Raw genomic sequence first — 17,980 nt, forward strand, 5'->3', positions numbered from 1 at the left:
CATTTCCTGCTTCTCCCATTAGGATCAGCTGGTTTGTAACTGCTAACTAGTGTAGCAGGAGTGGATCCTGAATTTACACATTAATGACGGCGTCAGGGGATCAGGAGAAACTCAGCTGTTTTCTCTGAGCTGAAATGATGCTTGAAGTTTAAAATGTTAGAAAGTCATTCTTGAAACCTCTGAGTTTTTCTCTCCTTTCAGCCTGCTGCAGGTTACACCAGGTTAAAAGCACATGTTCATCTACATTTCTGTATTTTTATTATGTAAAAAAATGTAAATATACTTTTATGTTCATATGTATTTGTATTTTCTAATTAGAGTTCTTAAATATATACAACAATAATATAAATTATTACAGTATATTATAGAGCTGGGCGTTAGAACGATAATGATATGTATTGCGATATAACTTTTTCTCGATAGAAAAATTAAACTATCGCGATAGACCTCGCCGCTCTTGTCCTCTTAAAAAAAAAAAAAGAAGAAAAAAAAAAAGAACAGCCAATCCAAATTAAGTAGCGCAGAGCCGAACCAATCACAGCCGCAGCGTCACGTGACTTGTTACGTACAGCACAAGTGCCAAGCCGCACATGTGTATTTGTTTGGGAAGCAGCCAGCCACCGTACCGCCCGGGTAATGGAGGAAATGAGTGTGCTGACTAGTGATGGTAAATTTGATTCTTTTTACTGAATCGAGTGTTAATGAGTCACTCACCAAAGTGAATCGGGTTTTTTGAGTCATTTGATTCACTGAGTCAGTTGACCAGAGAGTGCAAAAAATTTTACATTTTCACTCAAACTTAGTTTGTTTCCCTTTTCATGTAAATCCCACTGCTAAGATGAATGATTAAAAAAAAACCCAACTATTTTATAGAGAAAAAAGAGCAAAAACATTTCTAAAATTAAGCAATTTCCTATCAAAATTGCTTAATAAACATTTATTTTGTTTATTTGTATTTCATTAGTATTTTCCTTAAGTGTGTCAAATATATATTTTCTCATCTAAATGTCCACTGCGCTGTGAGCCAGGGGGCAGTAATGCACCTTAACATTGGTTGCCAACCAAGAAGAAGAAGCTATGAGCCAGGAAGGGGGGGGGGGGGTGAGTGAGTGATTCGTTCGCTCGCTCTATGATTCAGCACAGGAGGGAGGGGGTGAGCTAGTCCTGAGTGATTCGCTTATGCTTACGATTCAGCACAGGAAGCAAGGGGGTGAGTAGCTCAAATGTGTTGTTAGCATGTTAGCAGCGCGATGCAGAGGTGTGGACTCGAGTCACATGACTTGGACTCGAGTCAGACTCGAGTCATTAATTTTATGACTTTAGACTTGACTTGAAAAAATGTTCTAAGACTTGTGACTTGACTTGGACTTTTACACCAATGACTTGGGACTTGAATTGGACTTGAACCGGTTTACTTGAAAAGACTTGATATTTTACCCCAAATATAAAATTTAACATGCATATTATATAGAGATTGAAAATGTGACGTCATTCACGGGTAGAACCGCAAAGGATTCTGGGAACTCGTGGCAAGCGGTACTAGCGCACGCAGGCTTTCAATTAAAATCAGTTAAACAGCGATAAAAAGAAACACAAAAATGTCAAGAAGCCGTTGTATTATTAACTGCAATAGCCGGTCGCATGACAGCCACGGGAAGCCGACGGGTAAAGAGATCGGTTGTTATCGGATTACGTCGTTGAAGAGAAATTGTTCAAGCCATGTTTCCGAAGTAACAAAGACGCGACGGATGGCCTGGATTGCAGCCATTCAAAGACCAAATATAACGTCCCAGAACACTCCAGCTCACAGGTTAGTCTGCTCCAAGCATTTACACGAAGGTCAGTGTTTTTTAGTAGTTAATACGTCATTTTCATAACATAATTGGTGATATAGGTTACAAGCAAGTCTGGCGCTGAACAGAAATTGTCGCGCTATGCTCCTTTGTTTATTGTGCATAAATAGTGAATTGTCCTGACACAATATTGCGTTTCGCTTCTGTTATTATGGTACATTGACAAAAACATATACTTTTATTCACAGGATAAAACAGGTTTTTTGTATCACTAATTGTCCAGTACGATTACAGCATACAGTATTATTGTCACTGCTACATTTCTGTAACGCTACCAGAAATTATTTCCACTACTAATTAATTACCGTTGAGCTCAAAGGTCCTATTAATAAACGGTTAACGAATGTGTATTTATGAAGACGATTTGTGAGACTGGTAAACTTATGATACGTACGATGGTCTTTCGTTCTACACGGTGCATTTCAAGGTCCTGCACCCATCCGTCGGTAAACTGTACCTGGGCTTGTTGCAGTGACCTGAAGTTACTAAACTTCATGAGTGTATGCGCTCACTCCAAGAAGCGTATAATTATAAATATGCATATAAATATGCTACAATGAGATAGCTGACTTCATCCAACTAGCAAATGTTGTCCAGGCTACGTTGGTGATACAGTTTTTTTTAATGTGTATGATATTTTTGTCATGCGATTTTAAAGCTGGTCCTACAACCGCATCCAAGAATAACATGCAGCGTATCTCAGAACTGTCGGTGAAAATTATTCTTGGAGCTAGGTTTAATTGAGCTGCATTTTAAAGAGGTGCAATTTCACAATTTGTGTATATTTTCTAAGTTCACTATTTTGTCATGTGTTGAGAAAAACACAGATTTTAAAATTACATGGTCTAACATTTACATTTAGCACAACTGCAACATTATTTTTTCGTTTTTTTTTTTTTTTTAAAGACTCGAAAGGACTTGAAATTCAAAGTTTCAGACTTGTGACTTGACTCGGACTTTTACACCAGTGACTTGAGACTCGACTCTGACTTGCCTGACATTACTTGAGACTTGACTTGAGACTTGAGGATAAAGACTTGAGACTTACTTGAGACTTGCAAAACAATGACTTGGTCCCACCTCTGGCGCGATGCTACTCTGAACCGAGGAGCTATTTTCTTGATGTGAGCTTCTACTCAGGGTTTTTTCTTCCAGTTCAGAGCGGAAATGCTTTTGTTACGAAACTGGCTGTTGTTTTATCCCCACAATTTTAATTATAAGCTAGATATATTTCTACTAGGGATGGGTATCGTTTAGGTTTTATCCGATACCGGTGCCAAATCGGTACTTTTGAAACGGTGCCGGTGCTCAAACCGGTGCTTAAAGAATGGAGAACACAAACTTTGTCCAAAAACCTCTCATGTTCAGCTGTTTTTTGTAAAAAGATAACAATGTCAGCCTTTTCTGCAGCTATGGGGCATATATGGTATCACTCTTGGCTGGAAGCAGTGCTTAAACAATGGAAAAAACACAAACTTTGTCCAAAAACCTCTCATGTTTAGCTGTTTCCCACTTTTTCTTTGGTCATTTTATCCTTTTTGGCCAGGGTGAAGGGAGTATCTGCCATCAAACAAGAAGACAGCAGCATGTAACTATGATGATGTTTGCTAGTTCACCTTACATGCATTAATGTAATAACGTGGTTAGCCTACTCAACGTAAATTACACACGAACAACATTAAGCTACTCACGCAGAGAAGAACGGCTGCTGCTGCATCATCATCCTCATCATTTCTGCTACACTGGCAGGGCTAGGGGCCAGGACTCTATTCTTCGGGTTTTTGGGGGATGTTGCTCCGGGTCCGATAACTGGCAACCCACCCAACGTGCACAGTGTGAGGTCTCGCAGCAAGCTATCAAATACGGCGCATTTCTCGGCTTTAAAAAAAAAAAAACGCTATGCGTCGCCAGGTGTTTCATCAGATTGGAGGTGTTACCTCCTTTGACAGTATCACAGTATCAGCTTAAAGCACTTGTTGCTGCTGAGTTTGCATATTTTGCTGTGAAGTACAGCCAGACTTTTGACCGCTTCGCCTTGGACATTTTTAATCTGTAGCTCTGCTCTAACTGAACGTACGTACCTGGCCCCGCCTACTATCCTGGGAAACGTAAAATGATTGGCTAGAAGTGTATCACAGCTCAGGAAAAAAAAGCACCGAAATAAAGCACCGAAATGTGCGCTGCTTTTCGGTCTGGTTACTACCGTTTATGTCAGAACCGGTGCCATCATGGCACCGGACACCGGTACCCATCCCTAATTTCTACTAATGGAATTATTTTGCTAACAGCAACAGGGATGAGTCAGTGAGTCAGTTGGGCTTGTGAATCATGATTCACGAGTCAGTAAAGTGATTCTCGAGTATTGAACATCACTAGTGCTGACTAGAAGAATCAACCGAGCGTGACCGAAGAGAAAACAGATGATGGTTCCAATGCCGGAGAGATTGTCGAACGGAAAAGCCATAGAAGTTCCATAGTGTGAAGGTATTTCGGCTATTTCAAGTCTGACAAAAAACAGAGTAGCGCGCACTGTAAATGTGCCGAAAGCAAGTCTGGAAATACAATAAACTGGTGCATGCGCTACGTCCACACGTACCTGGGTATTTTTGAAAACGCAGATTTTTCTATGCGTTTGTGCCTTTCGTCCACATGTAAACGGCGTTTTTGGTCACTGAAAACAAAGATTTTTAAAAACTCAGTTTTTGCATTTACGTGTGGACCAGAAAAACTGAGAAAACGCAGCGTCAAAGGTGTGCGCATTTTTTGGCGTCACACTGTGCGCCACGTTATTGTTTCGGTGAAATGAATTTCTACAATACTGTTAATTCTACTCTCTGCAGTGTTTAAATGCTTACATATACACACAGTTACTGTCCCCAGCTTTGTTTACTTTTTCCCACCGAAGCTTCTAGACTTCTGATTGGCCAACATTTCTGCACGGTTAGGAATCTAGCGCCACCTGCTGCTTTGGCATGTTCATAGCAGCGTTTTCCTTCATTTCTGCCTTTATGTGTGGACGGGATTATTTTTTAAAACGAAAACGGAAAATCTCCGTTTTCAAAAATACCCGTGTACGTGTGGACGTAGCCTCAGTCTCTGACTGGAAGCGCTAATTCGTCATTCGGCTTTTGTCAGACTAAAGTAACTGTTAAAACTGTTTGAAAAGCTCAGCTATACAACAAGGAGAGATTGAGAATTTCCTTTTAGTTCTCAGTTTATTTGATATTGACAAAAGTTAGTCAGTTTTGTCTGTTCTTCTGTAAAACAAACTAAGATTTATTTTTAGAATTAATATTTTGTTTCTAAGTGGAATTGACAATTTAGTCTGTTTCATTTGTTCTATTTTGAAACTTAAACGCTTTAGCGGCTGCCTTTTGTGTAGTTTGCAATATTTGCCTTTATTTATCTGAAAAAGTCTCATGTTCCTTAAGTACATCTACCCTGTTGAACTTATTATGGGAAATAAATATTTAAATAAAAACAAGCTGCTGATTATTTCACATTTTACTTGTGAGCAACGGCACATTTAAATCTTACAAATATAGTTATTTGGCTGATATCGTGATAGATATCGTTATCGCCTGAAATGAAAAAAACATATAGTGATATGAAAAAATCTTATATCGCCCAGCTCTAGTATATTATAATTATAATGCTATCATTATTAGTAGTAGTAATCTGGAGGCCGATTCGATTCACCGGCTAGCCTGGCTCTGGTCGTTGACGCTGTGAGGGGAAGTACGGTGGCCGGCAAGAAGAAACGCGCTGGTAGTGCGGGGAGCTGCAGCCATGGAGGGGGTCACCGTCGGCCAGGTGTTTGACGCGGAGTGTATCCTCAGTAAGCGGCCCAGGAAGGTAAGCTCAGCGCCGGTGGCCCGGGTGTTGTGTGGTTCCGCTCGGCCCGGCCCGCTGTGACTGTTCTGTCTCCGCAGGGAAAGTTCGAGTACCTGGTGAAGTGGAGAGGATGGTCCTCCAAGTAAGTAGCTCGCTAGCTGCTAACGGCTAACGGTCATAACAAAGCCGGGCCGCGGCTCGGTTCGCGCCGCCACCGAGGCTCCTATCGCGGCACACGGGGGGAGAAGCACGGCCGGTACCGACCCATCGGCGCCCGGCGTCGATCCACGGCCTGCCGGCGGACACGTCCAGCTCCAGGGCCGCAGCAGCTGAGGCTCGGCCGGTCCTGCGCCACCGAGCAGCCTGATGTTGATTTGCTGACATGTTTTGTATTTGTGGATAACGCTGGCAGCTGTGCGTGGGCCTCCGTGATGGCTCCACACAGAAAACCCGCTCGTGTCCGTCCTGAATGTGAAATGTTTGTCGTGTTTTCAGGCACAACAGCTGGGAGCCCGAGGAGAACATTCTGGACCCCCGGCTGCTGGCAGCCTTTCACAAGAGGTCAGTTTGTCCCCAGACTGCAGGTAAACTCAGGTGTGCTCCACGTCCACCTGCGTGGAAGCTCACCTGAAGGGCCTGAGAGAGGAGCAGTCAGGGAGCTCCTCCCAGCCACTCATTAGTTAAACACCTTAATATTTGTAATGTTTTTAATCATAATTTAAATAAGCAGTTAAAAGTAACTTTGTTAAGAAAGGTTGTATAGTAAAAAATTTATTTAATATTATTTAATATTTATAAAAATTTAAACATGTCATATCAGAATTTATAAATTATATATTTCATTTTACTGATAGTTATAATTACTGAAATAAAAAGTCCTGCGATTATTAGTATCAAAAAGATTTAAAATAATATAAAAATGTGTTGTCTCTAATATACATATGAATTACATATTAAAATACATGTAATTATTCATTCATTATTAGTAAACGTTACTGTCACAGTAAGATAAATGTATAGATATATATTTTAAAAAGTTAATGATGGCGTCAATAAATAAATTATTAAAAGACTAAAAATATGTATATTACGTACTTTACATATTTATATAATGTAATTAATAGATTTAATTTATTATTAAAAATATAGAAATATGTTATTATATTCTGCAGCACGGTGGTTAGCACTGTTGCTGCACAGCAAGAAGGTCTCTGTGTGGAGTTTGCGTGTTCTCCCCGTGTTTGCGTGTTCTCCCCGTGTACTCTTGGCTTCCTCCCACAGTCCAAAGACATGCAGTTAGTGGGGACAGGTTAACTGATGAATCCAAATTGCCCATAGGTGTGAACGTGAGAGCGATTGGTTGTCTGTCCCTGTGTGTTGGCCCTGCGACAGACTGGCGACCTGTCATAGGGCGAGAGGCGGGGTGGACCCTGCCTCTCGCCCTATGACAGCTGGGATAGGCTCCAGCGCCCCTGAAAAGGATAAGTGGAAGCGAATGGATGGATGGATGTTATTATATGTTATGTATTTTAAATGTGTTACATATTATATGTTAATAGATTATTATTCTAGTATTCAAACAGAAATCTATGTAAATAATATATAAAAGAATTAATATGTATTAAACACTAATAGTAATAATAACAAATATTCAAATTACTTTTAAAAGAATGATGTATATTGAATGTATTTAATAATAAAATTGCAATTTAATAATTATATTATGTGGACATGTAATAAATATATATTCGATATGTAATTTCATATTGATGGGTGAGCAGGCGCCCAGGTTCGAGTCCAACCTGTGGCCCCTCCCTCTCTCTGACCGCTCTCGTCTCTCGTCACTTTCATTTAAGGAAAAATATAAATATATGTACATGTAACTATTTAATTTCATATTTATGATTTTAATGAATGGAAACAAGCAGCAGAATCAAAGAAATAGACAAACTGACAGATCTTTGTCACATGTGACGCGCGTCAGTTCACGAATCATTTCACGCTTGTTTTTATGAAAGAACGACGTGTTGAATATTTGGACTTGCTGTCTGCGTGTTTAAATAACGTTTGTTTCGATCTGTTCCAGAGAACAGGAGCGCGAGCTTCTGTTTCAGAAGAAGGGAAAGAGGCCGAGAGGCCGACCTCGAAAGATTCAGGTGAAACACGCCGACCCCGCCTCCTGATTCTGTCTCATGACCTCTGACCCCTCTTGCTCATCCCGTTCTGTTTCTGTTCTGCAGCCAGCGCCCACCGTCACGAAGGACGACCGCTCCTCGTCCTCCTCTTCCTCTGGCCTGTCATCAACCGCCTCCTCGTCTTCCTCAGAGGATGAAGAGCACACAAAGAAGGTGAAGCCCGCCCCCCGCGTCCACCCCGTCCCTCAGAAGAGGCCTCAGATCCTGCTCGCCAAACCTGACACCCCCCGAAAGAAGAAGCGAGGGAGGAAGCCGCTGCACCCCGACCTGAGGGCTCTAAGGCAGGCAAAGAGCCGCCCTCCCCCGCCGCCTTCTCCACCCGGTCCACGCCACCACCAGCTGCCCAGAGACGAGCCGCGGGCCAGCGTGAAGAAGCCACTGCAGCCGGCCAGCTTCACCTACACCGGCCTGAGCCGGAGCGCCAGAGAGGAGGCCGGCTCCGCCTCCCAGACCTCTTCTGCCTCCTTCTCCCAGGCCTCCAAACCCGGTGGGCTCGGCTGCATTTGGACCAATCGTTCGCTCTCAACCTCCTCCCTGTCCTCCAGCTCCACCTCCCAAAACAAAGCCACGCCCACCGCACAGAATAAGAACTCTCTGTCAGAGCTGAAGCGCTCCGTCCCGGAGATCGGCAGAGGAGACGGCTTTAAGGTGACGCCTGTGAAGCAGGGCGGAGCCTCTGGGTCGCTGGGACTGCACAGCAGCTTTGGAGGAGGCGCAGTGGTGCAGCGCCCCCTGCTGGCTCAGAGGAGGCAGGATGGCAGCGGTGGTCAGAGCGGGGTGGCTCCACACAAGCATCTGAGCACGAGTTTGTCCAAACCGCCATCGTCAGCATCGCCGTCGCCCCGAGACAGAGCCAGCCAGGCGCTGAGCCTCCGCGCCCTTAACCTGCAGAGCGTCGGCAAACTGCCGCCCACGAGCGGCCTTCAAGGAAGCAACACTAGCGGGGTGGCGGTAGCTAGAGCGAACCCACGGAGTAGTGGCAGTGGGATGGTCATAAAAGGAGGAGCGAAAGATGCTCGCACTGGAGGCGGAGCTCCAGAGCAGGGCATGACGAAGGACAAACTGACGGGTGGTGGCGCTGCTCGAGGGAATAGTGGCGTGAGGCAGGACGGCCGTAAACACGTGCTCGGCTCTCAGAACAGGAACCTGAACGAGCTCAGCACCGGCGACTCCGACGAGACTAGCACCAGCGAGTCAGAGACGGAAGACCCTCTGTTTCCTAGCAACAGCAGACCCAGCCGCGGCAACAACGCCACCGACTCTGACACGGAGACGGACTGGAGGCCGGCGCGGAGCCTCCTGGAACACGTGTTCGTCACAGACGTCACAGCCAACTTCATCACGGTGACAGTGAAGGAGTCGCCAACCAGCGTGGGCTTCTTCAGCTCCCGGAACCACTGAGCCGGGCGTCTGCTCGCTTCCTAGAACAGCTCAGGGTTCCTACACCTCTCTGGAAATCCAACACGCAGTCATTCCCGGCGCCTCCAGGGCGACCCTTCGGTTCCAAGAAACAAAAACACGGTGGAGAGATCGGATCGAGCAGGAAGCTCCTGACAGTCGGCAGTAGGAACCCTGACGTTCAGACCCCGTTCACACCTGTGATCAGTCTGCCGACCTTTAACCTGCAAACAGGTCACCTTCACAGGGTCAGAGGTCAGGCGACTTTCATACCTTTTTAGACCTTCCTACCTTCCTGTTAGGACGGAAAATGCATTAAAAAAAGTCAATAAAACAAAATGTTCCCTTCCTCTGAGATGTAATACACTACGACTGCCAGGAGGGGGCGCTAATGTAGGGCTCAGATTAAGTTCATAAATATTGTGTCGTCGTCTGATTGACAAACACAGTTTTAAACTGAACTATGTGAAAATGTTACTTTTTTGTATCTAAAGTTGAGAATTTGTGCTTGTAACGATAATTACAATTATCTGTCTCATGACCTCTGACCCCTCTTGCTCATCCCGTTCTGTTTCTGTTCTGCAGCCAGCGCCCACCGTCACGAAATGGAAGGGTAAAATGTATTACCCTTCCAGGACCTGAAGCTCAGTCAAGCTCCACTCTGACAGCCAAACCATCTGTTCTCTGATTGGATTGTTAAATTTGTGATTCACGTGATATTGACCAATCAGCTGAAAGGAAGAAAATTGGGTCAAAATTTGTACTTGTAAGTTAAAAGTGACAGAGTGAGGGAGCAGAGAGGTTTACACTTCGGATCTGTAACCTTAACAAAAAAAATGTGTAACCTGTGTAAATATTTTTTAGACACACACAAATTCTCATCTACAGATGCACAAACATAACGTTTCTTTAGATATTTTAGTTTACAAAGTTCTAAAACTACTACTCAGATTTACGAGCACAGTTTGACTCCACACTAATGAACCTAACAGCTGATTGCTGCCATCGTGGAGGGAAAAGTCTGTATGTTTGTTTGAACTGCAGGATCATCCTCGCAGTTTAAAGTTTCGTCTGTACTGAGCACGCTCAGGTCGAGCAAACAAACAGCTGCTCGTTGTCTGCATATAAACACTCCCGCCTCACCTCTGGTTTCTCTCTGTCTTAAACACAGAGAGCGTCAGGTGTTTGTCAGGAAGGTGTTCAGGTATGAAAGTAGGTCAGGCCGAGGTCCCACGCAGCTGAGACCAAACCAAAGTCAGGATGAGGCTTTGATGATGTCGTAAATGACACATTGATTTCATTGGCTGGAAGCCCCTCGAAGCTGGCGCAGGCTTCTGCACCCTCTGCTTCTGCTTAGAAAGGAAGTGACGTCCTTCTCGGCGCTTCCTGATCAGCGGGGATAACTCAAGCTTCCCCACAGACCAGCCAAAAAACCCTGGAAGACAGAATTATTGATCCGATTGTTTCTGAGCGACACGCCGCCCACATCCACAGCTGCTGTCACTGACTGTCACAGCCAGCGGCTCCGAGGTGTGAAGCCACGTGAAACCACGCCACTATGAGTTGGTTTGTTTCTCGTCCGAAAATCCTTTTTGTTCAGTCGCCCGATAAAAAGATGATGGAAACCGTCCGCTCGGTTTTTCTCACATCGCTGAAGCGTCTCGGGCCGCGTCACGGATGCGTTTTGGTGCTACGCCGCTTACAGCACAGTCCGACTACTCTGGCGTCCTTCAGGAGGCTTTGTGTGCTCGCCTCCTCAGGTCTGATGGGTGTCTAAACGGGGTCTGGACTCACAGGTGGACAGCGCCTCTCCGGTGCCTCAGGTTCCCCCCTCACAGCAGGACTGTTGGACCGCCGCTCGGCGGGATTAGCTCCAGGAGGACATTTGTGTTTGTTGGACGTACGTGGCTTCTTCCAGGGCAGCATGTTTAAAAAAAGAAGTTTCCTCCAGCCGTCGTCTTTCAGTTCTCTTTGGACCAAAGCTGTTACGAATGTGTGTCGTTCTCAGTGTGGTATCGACAGTGTTTCGTGCACTACGTGCAGTATAAGCTCATGAGACATCCCATAATCACTTCTATATATGTACATATATATATTTAGCAGTTTTGTACCATTTGAAACCATCGCCGTGTCTTTTGGAGGTGAAATATGTGTTAATTTATATTTGTAAATATGTCTTTCATGTGATATGTAATGATCTATGGGTGCTCATTTTGGCTTTTAGCGTCACGCACCTGTAGCCTGAAATAAACCGGAAGCACCTGAAACTTCACGGCTCGCTCGGCGTGTCTGTGCGCTGCAGTGTTTCACCACCAGGTGGCAGCGCTGCACAGAGAGCAAAGTGGATGCAGGTGCTCGCTGACGGTTGATGACCAGGAAAAGTTTTAAATGAATGCAGTTAACAGGAAGTTTGCAGGTCATACGTAGGTCATATGATGTCACACCAGTGACATCATCAGGTCACATGAACGGAGCGTCCAACTGAGACAAAGCACTGTTGATAAATCAGCTCCAGTAATAATGTGATAAACGCAGAATTGATTTTTCTTGTGTTAAAAATGACATTAATTAACCTGTAAATAAAATTACATATTAGTAGACTGTTTTAAAAATATGTTTAAAATAAAAAGCAAATATTTTAAACATTTAAAATGAATAAATTATAATTAAAATGTTTTTCAAAACAATATTAAAAAGATCAAAATAAAACACCATGAATAAATATTAGAATTTAAAAAAACGCCTTAATTGTGATTTAATAATAATTAACAGGGAATGTGATGAATAATTAAAAAAGTCAATTACAAAGTAAAATACTGAAATTAAAAAAGTTAAAAATGATTTTTGTAAAATTGTATTTTAATAAGCAAACCAAGAGATTTCAGAAACTATAAATAATGAAATCAAATCTGTTGTCAGGTTGATGCCACAGCAGCCATAAATAAACGGTTTCTTCTTTATGTTTAACGGTGACTCTTTAAGGAGAAACGAGAGTGAAGCACATGATCGTCGTGGTTATCGTTCCATTAACATACAAACTGGACTGATAACTTCTCAGTTCTCACAGACGTGTCGGCTCAGACTGTAAAAATAGGAATTCAGTTTATTATTTCTAATAAGTAACATACGTTTTAGTGTTTCGCAGATTCTTGAAATAGTTGTTTTGATTTTATGACAATAAAAATGGTAAAATTTTAAATATAGACATAAATATAATACAGGTAGCAGGACCTCGTCAATGTTTCTTCATTTTTTCTGTTTTTTGTACTGAATTTGATAAAAAGGTGTTTTACAGGCGCAGCGCCTCCAACTGGAATCAGCTGAAAAGTCATAAACACGTCTTTAAAAAACCCGAGATGATATTTCTGAGATGAATTTTAAACGGTTTAAGCCAGGGGTCCCCAATCCCAGTCCACGAGGTCCCTGCAGGTTTTAGATGTGTCCTTGATCCATCACAGCTGATTTAAATGGATAAATGACCTCCTCAACATGTCCTGAAGTTCTCCAGAGACCTGATGATGAACTCATCATGTAATTCAGGTGTGTTGACCCAGGGTGAGATCTAAAACCTGCAGGACACCGGCCCTCGTGGACTGAGATTGGGGACCCCTGGCTTAAGGCCTCAGAGTTAATCATGAGGGGGCGTGGTCAGATAGGCCACACCCTAATCGTGAAACTGACATTGGGGTAAAATGATGCACAGAGACAGATTTTATATCGGGCTGTGGACGAGTTCATTTTAACTCTGTGGGTCTGACTCAGTGTGGAGCCTCCAGTGGACGTCAGGGGAACTGCAGCTTTGTTTCCGTCACTTTGAGCTTCCAGGTTTTCATGAAAAACTCCGAGCTTCTGTTTGGGATTCACGCAGAAACAAAACACGACAGCGAGAGACATCAGATTAATGCAGGCGTCACACACTGATGTCTGCAGGTTGCTGTGTGTGTGTGTGTGTGTGTGTGTGTGTGTGTGTGTGTGTGTGTGTGTGTGTGTGTGTGTGTGTGTGTGTGTGTGTGTGTTTGTTTTATGGTCAGAGCCGAGCAGATAGGTGGAATTTTCCCAAAATATGTTTGAGTAAACTGCTGGGAGACAGCAGCCCTCACAGCTCGCTGGTGTGCATGAACAATTTGAACAGTGTGGGGCAGTGTAACCCCCCCCCCCCCCCCCCCCCGAGCTGCACGCTACAGCAATGGAGGACGCCGCTTCTCTCCGACTCCTGGTAATGCAGCTGTTGTCCTGAGGACTCAGAATGAGACACCTTCACTCACAGGTGGAGAAGTTATGGTTAGTTCACTGATGGAGGAGCGCAGGAAGCTACACACCACTGCCCCCTTGTGGCTGCTCCTGACGCTACAGTCGCATCCAAATAACTGAAAATGAAAAATATGAAGTTATCATTAAATTTGTACCTGAGCGCGTTATTTATTCTAAACGTTGGACACATTCTGTTTAGTCAGAAATCAAATAAATCAAAGTAATATTACATGAATAACATTAAGGGTTATGAGAAATGTTAGAAGTAAAAATATGCTAAAAAAAAAAATTGTTGAATAAAAACCTGAAAAAGACTCTTCAGCAGCTCTGTGTCTGCAGACGGAGGCGTCTCCCTGCTGCCACAAATACAGCCAGACTGCCATCAGCCTGCTGCTGTGAGACATCCAGCAGCTGACCTTCAGCGATCATCTGCATCACCCCGCCACGACCCGAGGATCTGACCTCTGACTGGAAGACCCTGACTGTGTTTACTCTGCTGACACCCCCCCCACACACACACATATACTCAATGACGCATGCTGCCTTGTACAGTATGACCTGTACATGTCCAGAAACCTTGGAAACTCCTCACGCTGCTCCACCCTTTTCTCTGAGTGGGAGGTGCTCATTCTCATTCCTAATGCTTCGCACTCAGCTGCAAACTACCCCAAGCTGGAGGTCGCCATCTGATGAAGCCAAGACAACCACATCTGAGACCAGAGAGTCCAACACGCTCCACCCTTGGCTACACCCAGATTCTTTGAGAAAGGAACCACCAGGAGCGAGTCGGGCTTTGCTGAAAACCCAGCAGAGGCTAAACACTCGTGATCAGCTTGTGTCCTGCTGTGCTCGGGGCTGTGATTGGAGGATCGGTGCTTCGTGCAGTCTTTAAACCAGGGGTCCCCAATCTCAGTCCACGAGGGCCGGTGTCCCTGCAGGTTTTAGATGTGTCCTTGATCCATCACAGCTGATTTAAATGGATGATTGACCTCCTCAACATGTCTTGGGGTTCTCCAGAAGCCTGATGATGAACTAAGCATGTGATTCAGGTGTGTTGACCCAGGGTGAGATCTAAAACCTGCAGGACACCGGCCCTCGTGGACTGAGATTGGGGACCCCTGCTGTAGAGGAACTACAAACATATTCTTGACTACACTCGATGTAGAATAAAGTGCTGCAGGAAGCGTCTGCCTGCTGGGAAAAAGGAAAACAATTCAGGAAATTCCAGAAATGGAGGAAAAAATGTGTCGACTCTAAAACAGAGAGAGACTCTGCACGTTTGTGACATTTTATATAGAAATGAAAGTATATTTCTACAGCGTGAGTGTCTGTGTGCTGCTCATCGTCTGTCTCTGGTTACTAATGTTGTGCTTACAGATTTTACACACTGACACGTTTGTTGCACCACAGGCAGTCCAGCACGGCACGCGGACTGCGGTGTACGCGTCGGCTCCTGGCAGTCTCCTCTGAACATGGGGTTTATGACGTGTGGGCGGGGACGCCGGCGGAGGCCGGGCCAGCCGGGTGGGTGGCCACAGATGCCGACTGTCTCCTCGCACTGCAGTGAAACCCTTCAAACACGTGGGTGTGACATCCGACATCTCCCACTCATCCCACCTGCAGTCTGTTTTCCAGGCGCTCCGTCTCTGCTGCACAGACTCAGCGTGACTCCGAGTGAACTCATCATTTATGTAACTGTGCCACAAAACACGGCCTGAAATCATGAAAACGCGTCAGACATGGCAGATTTATTTCACTTCGTTTCACTGAGCTCATGTTTGGAGGACGATGGGCTGCAGACGTGTTCCTGTTGGAGGGTTTTCACGTTCAACTGATCATTTGAAACTTTGCGTTTTTGTGCCACTTTCGGACAGAAATGTTTCACGAACATTATTTTACTTAATATGTGATTCAGATCTTCACAGTGGTTTAGCTGTGGTCCGTAGAGCTCCTCACATGGTCCAAGACGAAGCACCACGTCTCAAAGCTACCGCGGTAAAGTGAGCCGTCATTTGTGAGCCGCGGTCAAGCCAGCCGCCTCCTATCCGCCGCATAAATTTCCTTGCGCTTTTACACCAGTCTTTAGGGTAGCGCCTTTTCGCTTTATTGTCAAAGGAGCTTGCAAAGAAAAGCGTCTGGACTTCTTTAAGTTGCTTGAAGACGTTTCACCTCTCATCCGAGAAGCTTCTTCAGTTCTAAGGTCAAATGGTGGAGAGTCCCAGATATAAACCTAGTGGGAGTTTCCCCCCACAGAGGGACAAAAGGACCCCCTGATGATCCTCTAATCGCCTGAGCCAAGGTGGGAAACTGGGTGTGGGTCCCAATCAGCCAGAGTTTCGGGTGAGTTCATTGTGAAACCTGGCCCCACCTTATCATGCGAATTCCTGAGGTCAGATGGCCCAGGATGTGAGTGGGCGTTAAGGCGTCTGGGAAGGATCTCAAAACTGGATTATAGATGGCAGAGAGTTTCGCTTTATATCCTGATTGAAAGCCTAGACCCGCGCACACGTGCGCGCGCACACACAAATTACAATGGAACAGCCCAATACAGCCATGACAGTCTGGTTGCATATTCAAAAATTCATTAAAAATCATTCTTAAAAGTTGATGCCAAGCTTTCAGCACAATCCTCTTCTGGGACACCTACTTTACCTCTGGGCCAGGTTTTACCCAGATTTACTGTAATATTACTCAGAAATCACAGTAAACTTATATTCAGTGCAATACAGTCAATGCACTACAATTATGTCTATTTCACAAATTCATTAAAAATCATCCTGAATAGTTGATGTCCAACTTTCAACACATTCCTTCTCTGGGACACCTACTGTACCTGTGTGCCATGTTTCGTCCAGATTTACTGTAAAATTCCTCAAAAATGAAAGGACATTTATATGCAATTCAATACAGTCAATACAATTATGTCAAATTCAAAAATTCATTAAAAATCATCCTGAGTAGTTGATGTACAACTTTCAACACATCCCCCCTCTGGGACACCTACTGTACCTGTGTGCCAGGTTTCATCCAGATTTACTGTAGAATTCCTCAGAAATTAAAGGAAACTTATATTCAATTCAATACAGTCAATACAATAGAATTATGTCAATTTTCCAAAATTCATTAAAAATCATCCTGAGTAGTTGATGTACAACTTTCAACACATCCCCCCTCTGGGACACCTACTGTACCTGTGTGCCAGGTTTCATCCAGATTTACTGTAGAACTCCTCAGAAATTAATGGAAACATTTATTCAATTCAATACAGTCAATACACTACAATTATGGAAATTTCAAAAATTCATTAAAAATCACCTATAATAGTTGAGGTCCAACTTTCAACACTTTCTTACTCTGGGCGTCCTACCGTACCTCTGGGCCAAGTTACATCTCAATTCACTGTAATCTTTATCAAAAATTGAAAGAACAATTCTATGTAAATGCTGGCTGTGTGTCCTTTCAAAGTGACACTAAATAACAGAACTCAGGCACATCAGGGAATAATCCAAAAGGCGGATTTATTAAACAAAAACAACATACAAAATATCTCTAACCCATACTACATAACCTAAAAAGAAACAAAGGGACACTTAGAAGCACAAGGAAACAATACTGAAAGGGCAAGAGACACAGTCCAAACACAATCCACAACTAAAATGCCAAAAGAACAAGTCATCCCACATAGCAGACGGGTCTTGCCTGGATCTGGTGTCAAGCCGGCACTGCTGGCTGACTTCTGGCATGGTAAGATGGCACTGTTTATGTGATGGCATGCCACATTTGGCCTGATTGGGTGAATGTGACATGTTGTATAGAGCACTTTGAGTAATATGGGTGAGTAAAAAAGTGCTGTATAAGAATCAGTCCATTCACTGTCTGAACAGAGTTTCGTCATGTTACTTTTGCACTATTATGTTCCAGCACATGTTGTTATTACATGGCTTACATGGCTAAGGTACACATTAGGCTGACATCTGGGGCCAGAGCTGAAACTGTTCTGGGCCAGCACAGGGCCAGCAGTGTGTCTGCAACTGGCCTTGTGCTGGCTCATGTGTGGGCCACCTCTGGTAAACCAGATCTGGGCCACCATAGGGCCGTCATTCTTTGCGGTACGCAGGCCATGTGTAAGCACATTGTGTAGGACAGATCCAGGCCATACCAATTTTGCTATGTGGGAGGAATTATGTAAAAATAGAAACATCATAAAAATGAAAATGAACATAAAGTAAAATGTACTGAAAAGAACATCAGTATGGCCATCATTATTTGCTTGGAAAGTCTAAAGTTCCATGGCTTTGAACAGCCAGAGAACGCAATGCCCAGCTTAGAGCGACTAAAAGTAACTTCTTTTAACATTCTGTCATTCTGCTTCTATATCAAACATCCACTAAAAATAGTCATTTGAAAAAAAATATTCGCCACTTTTCATCAGTTTGGGTTCCTCTGTTT

General features: G+C 44.0%; 1 protein-coding gene across 1 annotated transcript; it reads left to right on the forward strand.

Annotated features, from left to right (window-relative positions):
- On the forward strand, positions 1-10,037 carry LOC308390979 (chromobox protein homolog 2-like). Its single transcript, XM_080873389.1, has 5 exons — positions 1-5,708; positions 5,786-5,829; positions 6,183-6,248; positions 7,774-7,843; positions 7,928-10,037. The coding sequence occupies exons 1-5, from the start codon at positions 5,643-5,645 to the stop codon at positions 9,281-9,283; spliced, it is 1,602 nt and encodes a 533-aa protein (XP_080729515.1). The 5' UTR covers positions 1-5,642; the 3' UTR covers positions 9,284-10,037.
- Positions 10,038-17,980: the final 7,943 nt, after the last annotated feature.

This window comes from Rhamphochromis sp. 'chilingali', assembly GCF_963969265.1.
Source record: "Rhamphochromis sp. 'chilingali' genome assembly, chromosome: 22".
Classification (NCBI taxonomy): Eukaryota; Metazoa; Chordata; class Actinopteri; order Cichliformes; family Cichlidae; genus Rhamphochromis; species Rhamphochromis sp. 'chilingali'.

Excerpts from the sequence above, each read along its gene's own strand:
- LOC308390979 (XM_080873389.1), top strand. The coding sequence starts at position 5,643 with ATGGAGGGGGTCACCGTCGGCCAGGTGTTTGACGCGGAGTGTATCCTC. Across the intron at positions 5,709-5,785 it reads TCAGTAAGCGGCCCAGGAAG|GGAAAGTTCGAGTACCTGGT; the intron begins GTAAGCTCAGCG and ends CTGTCTCCGCAG. Across the intron at positions 6,249-7,773 it reads CTGGCAGCCTTTCACAAGAG|AGAACAGGAGCGCGAGCTTC; the intron begins GTCAGTTTGTCC and ends GATCTGTTCCAG.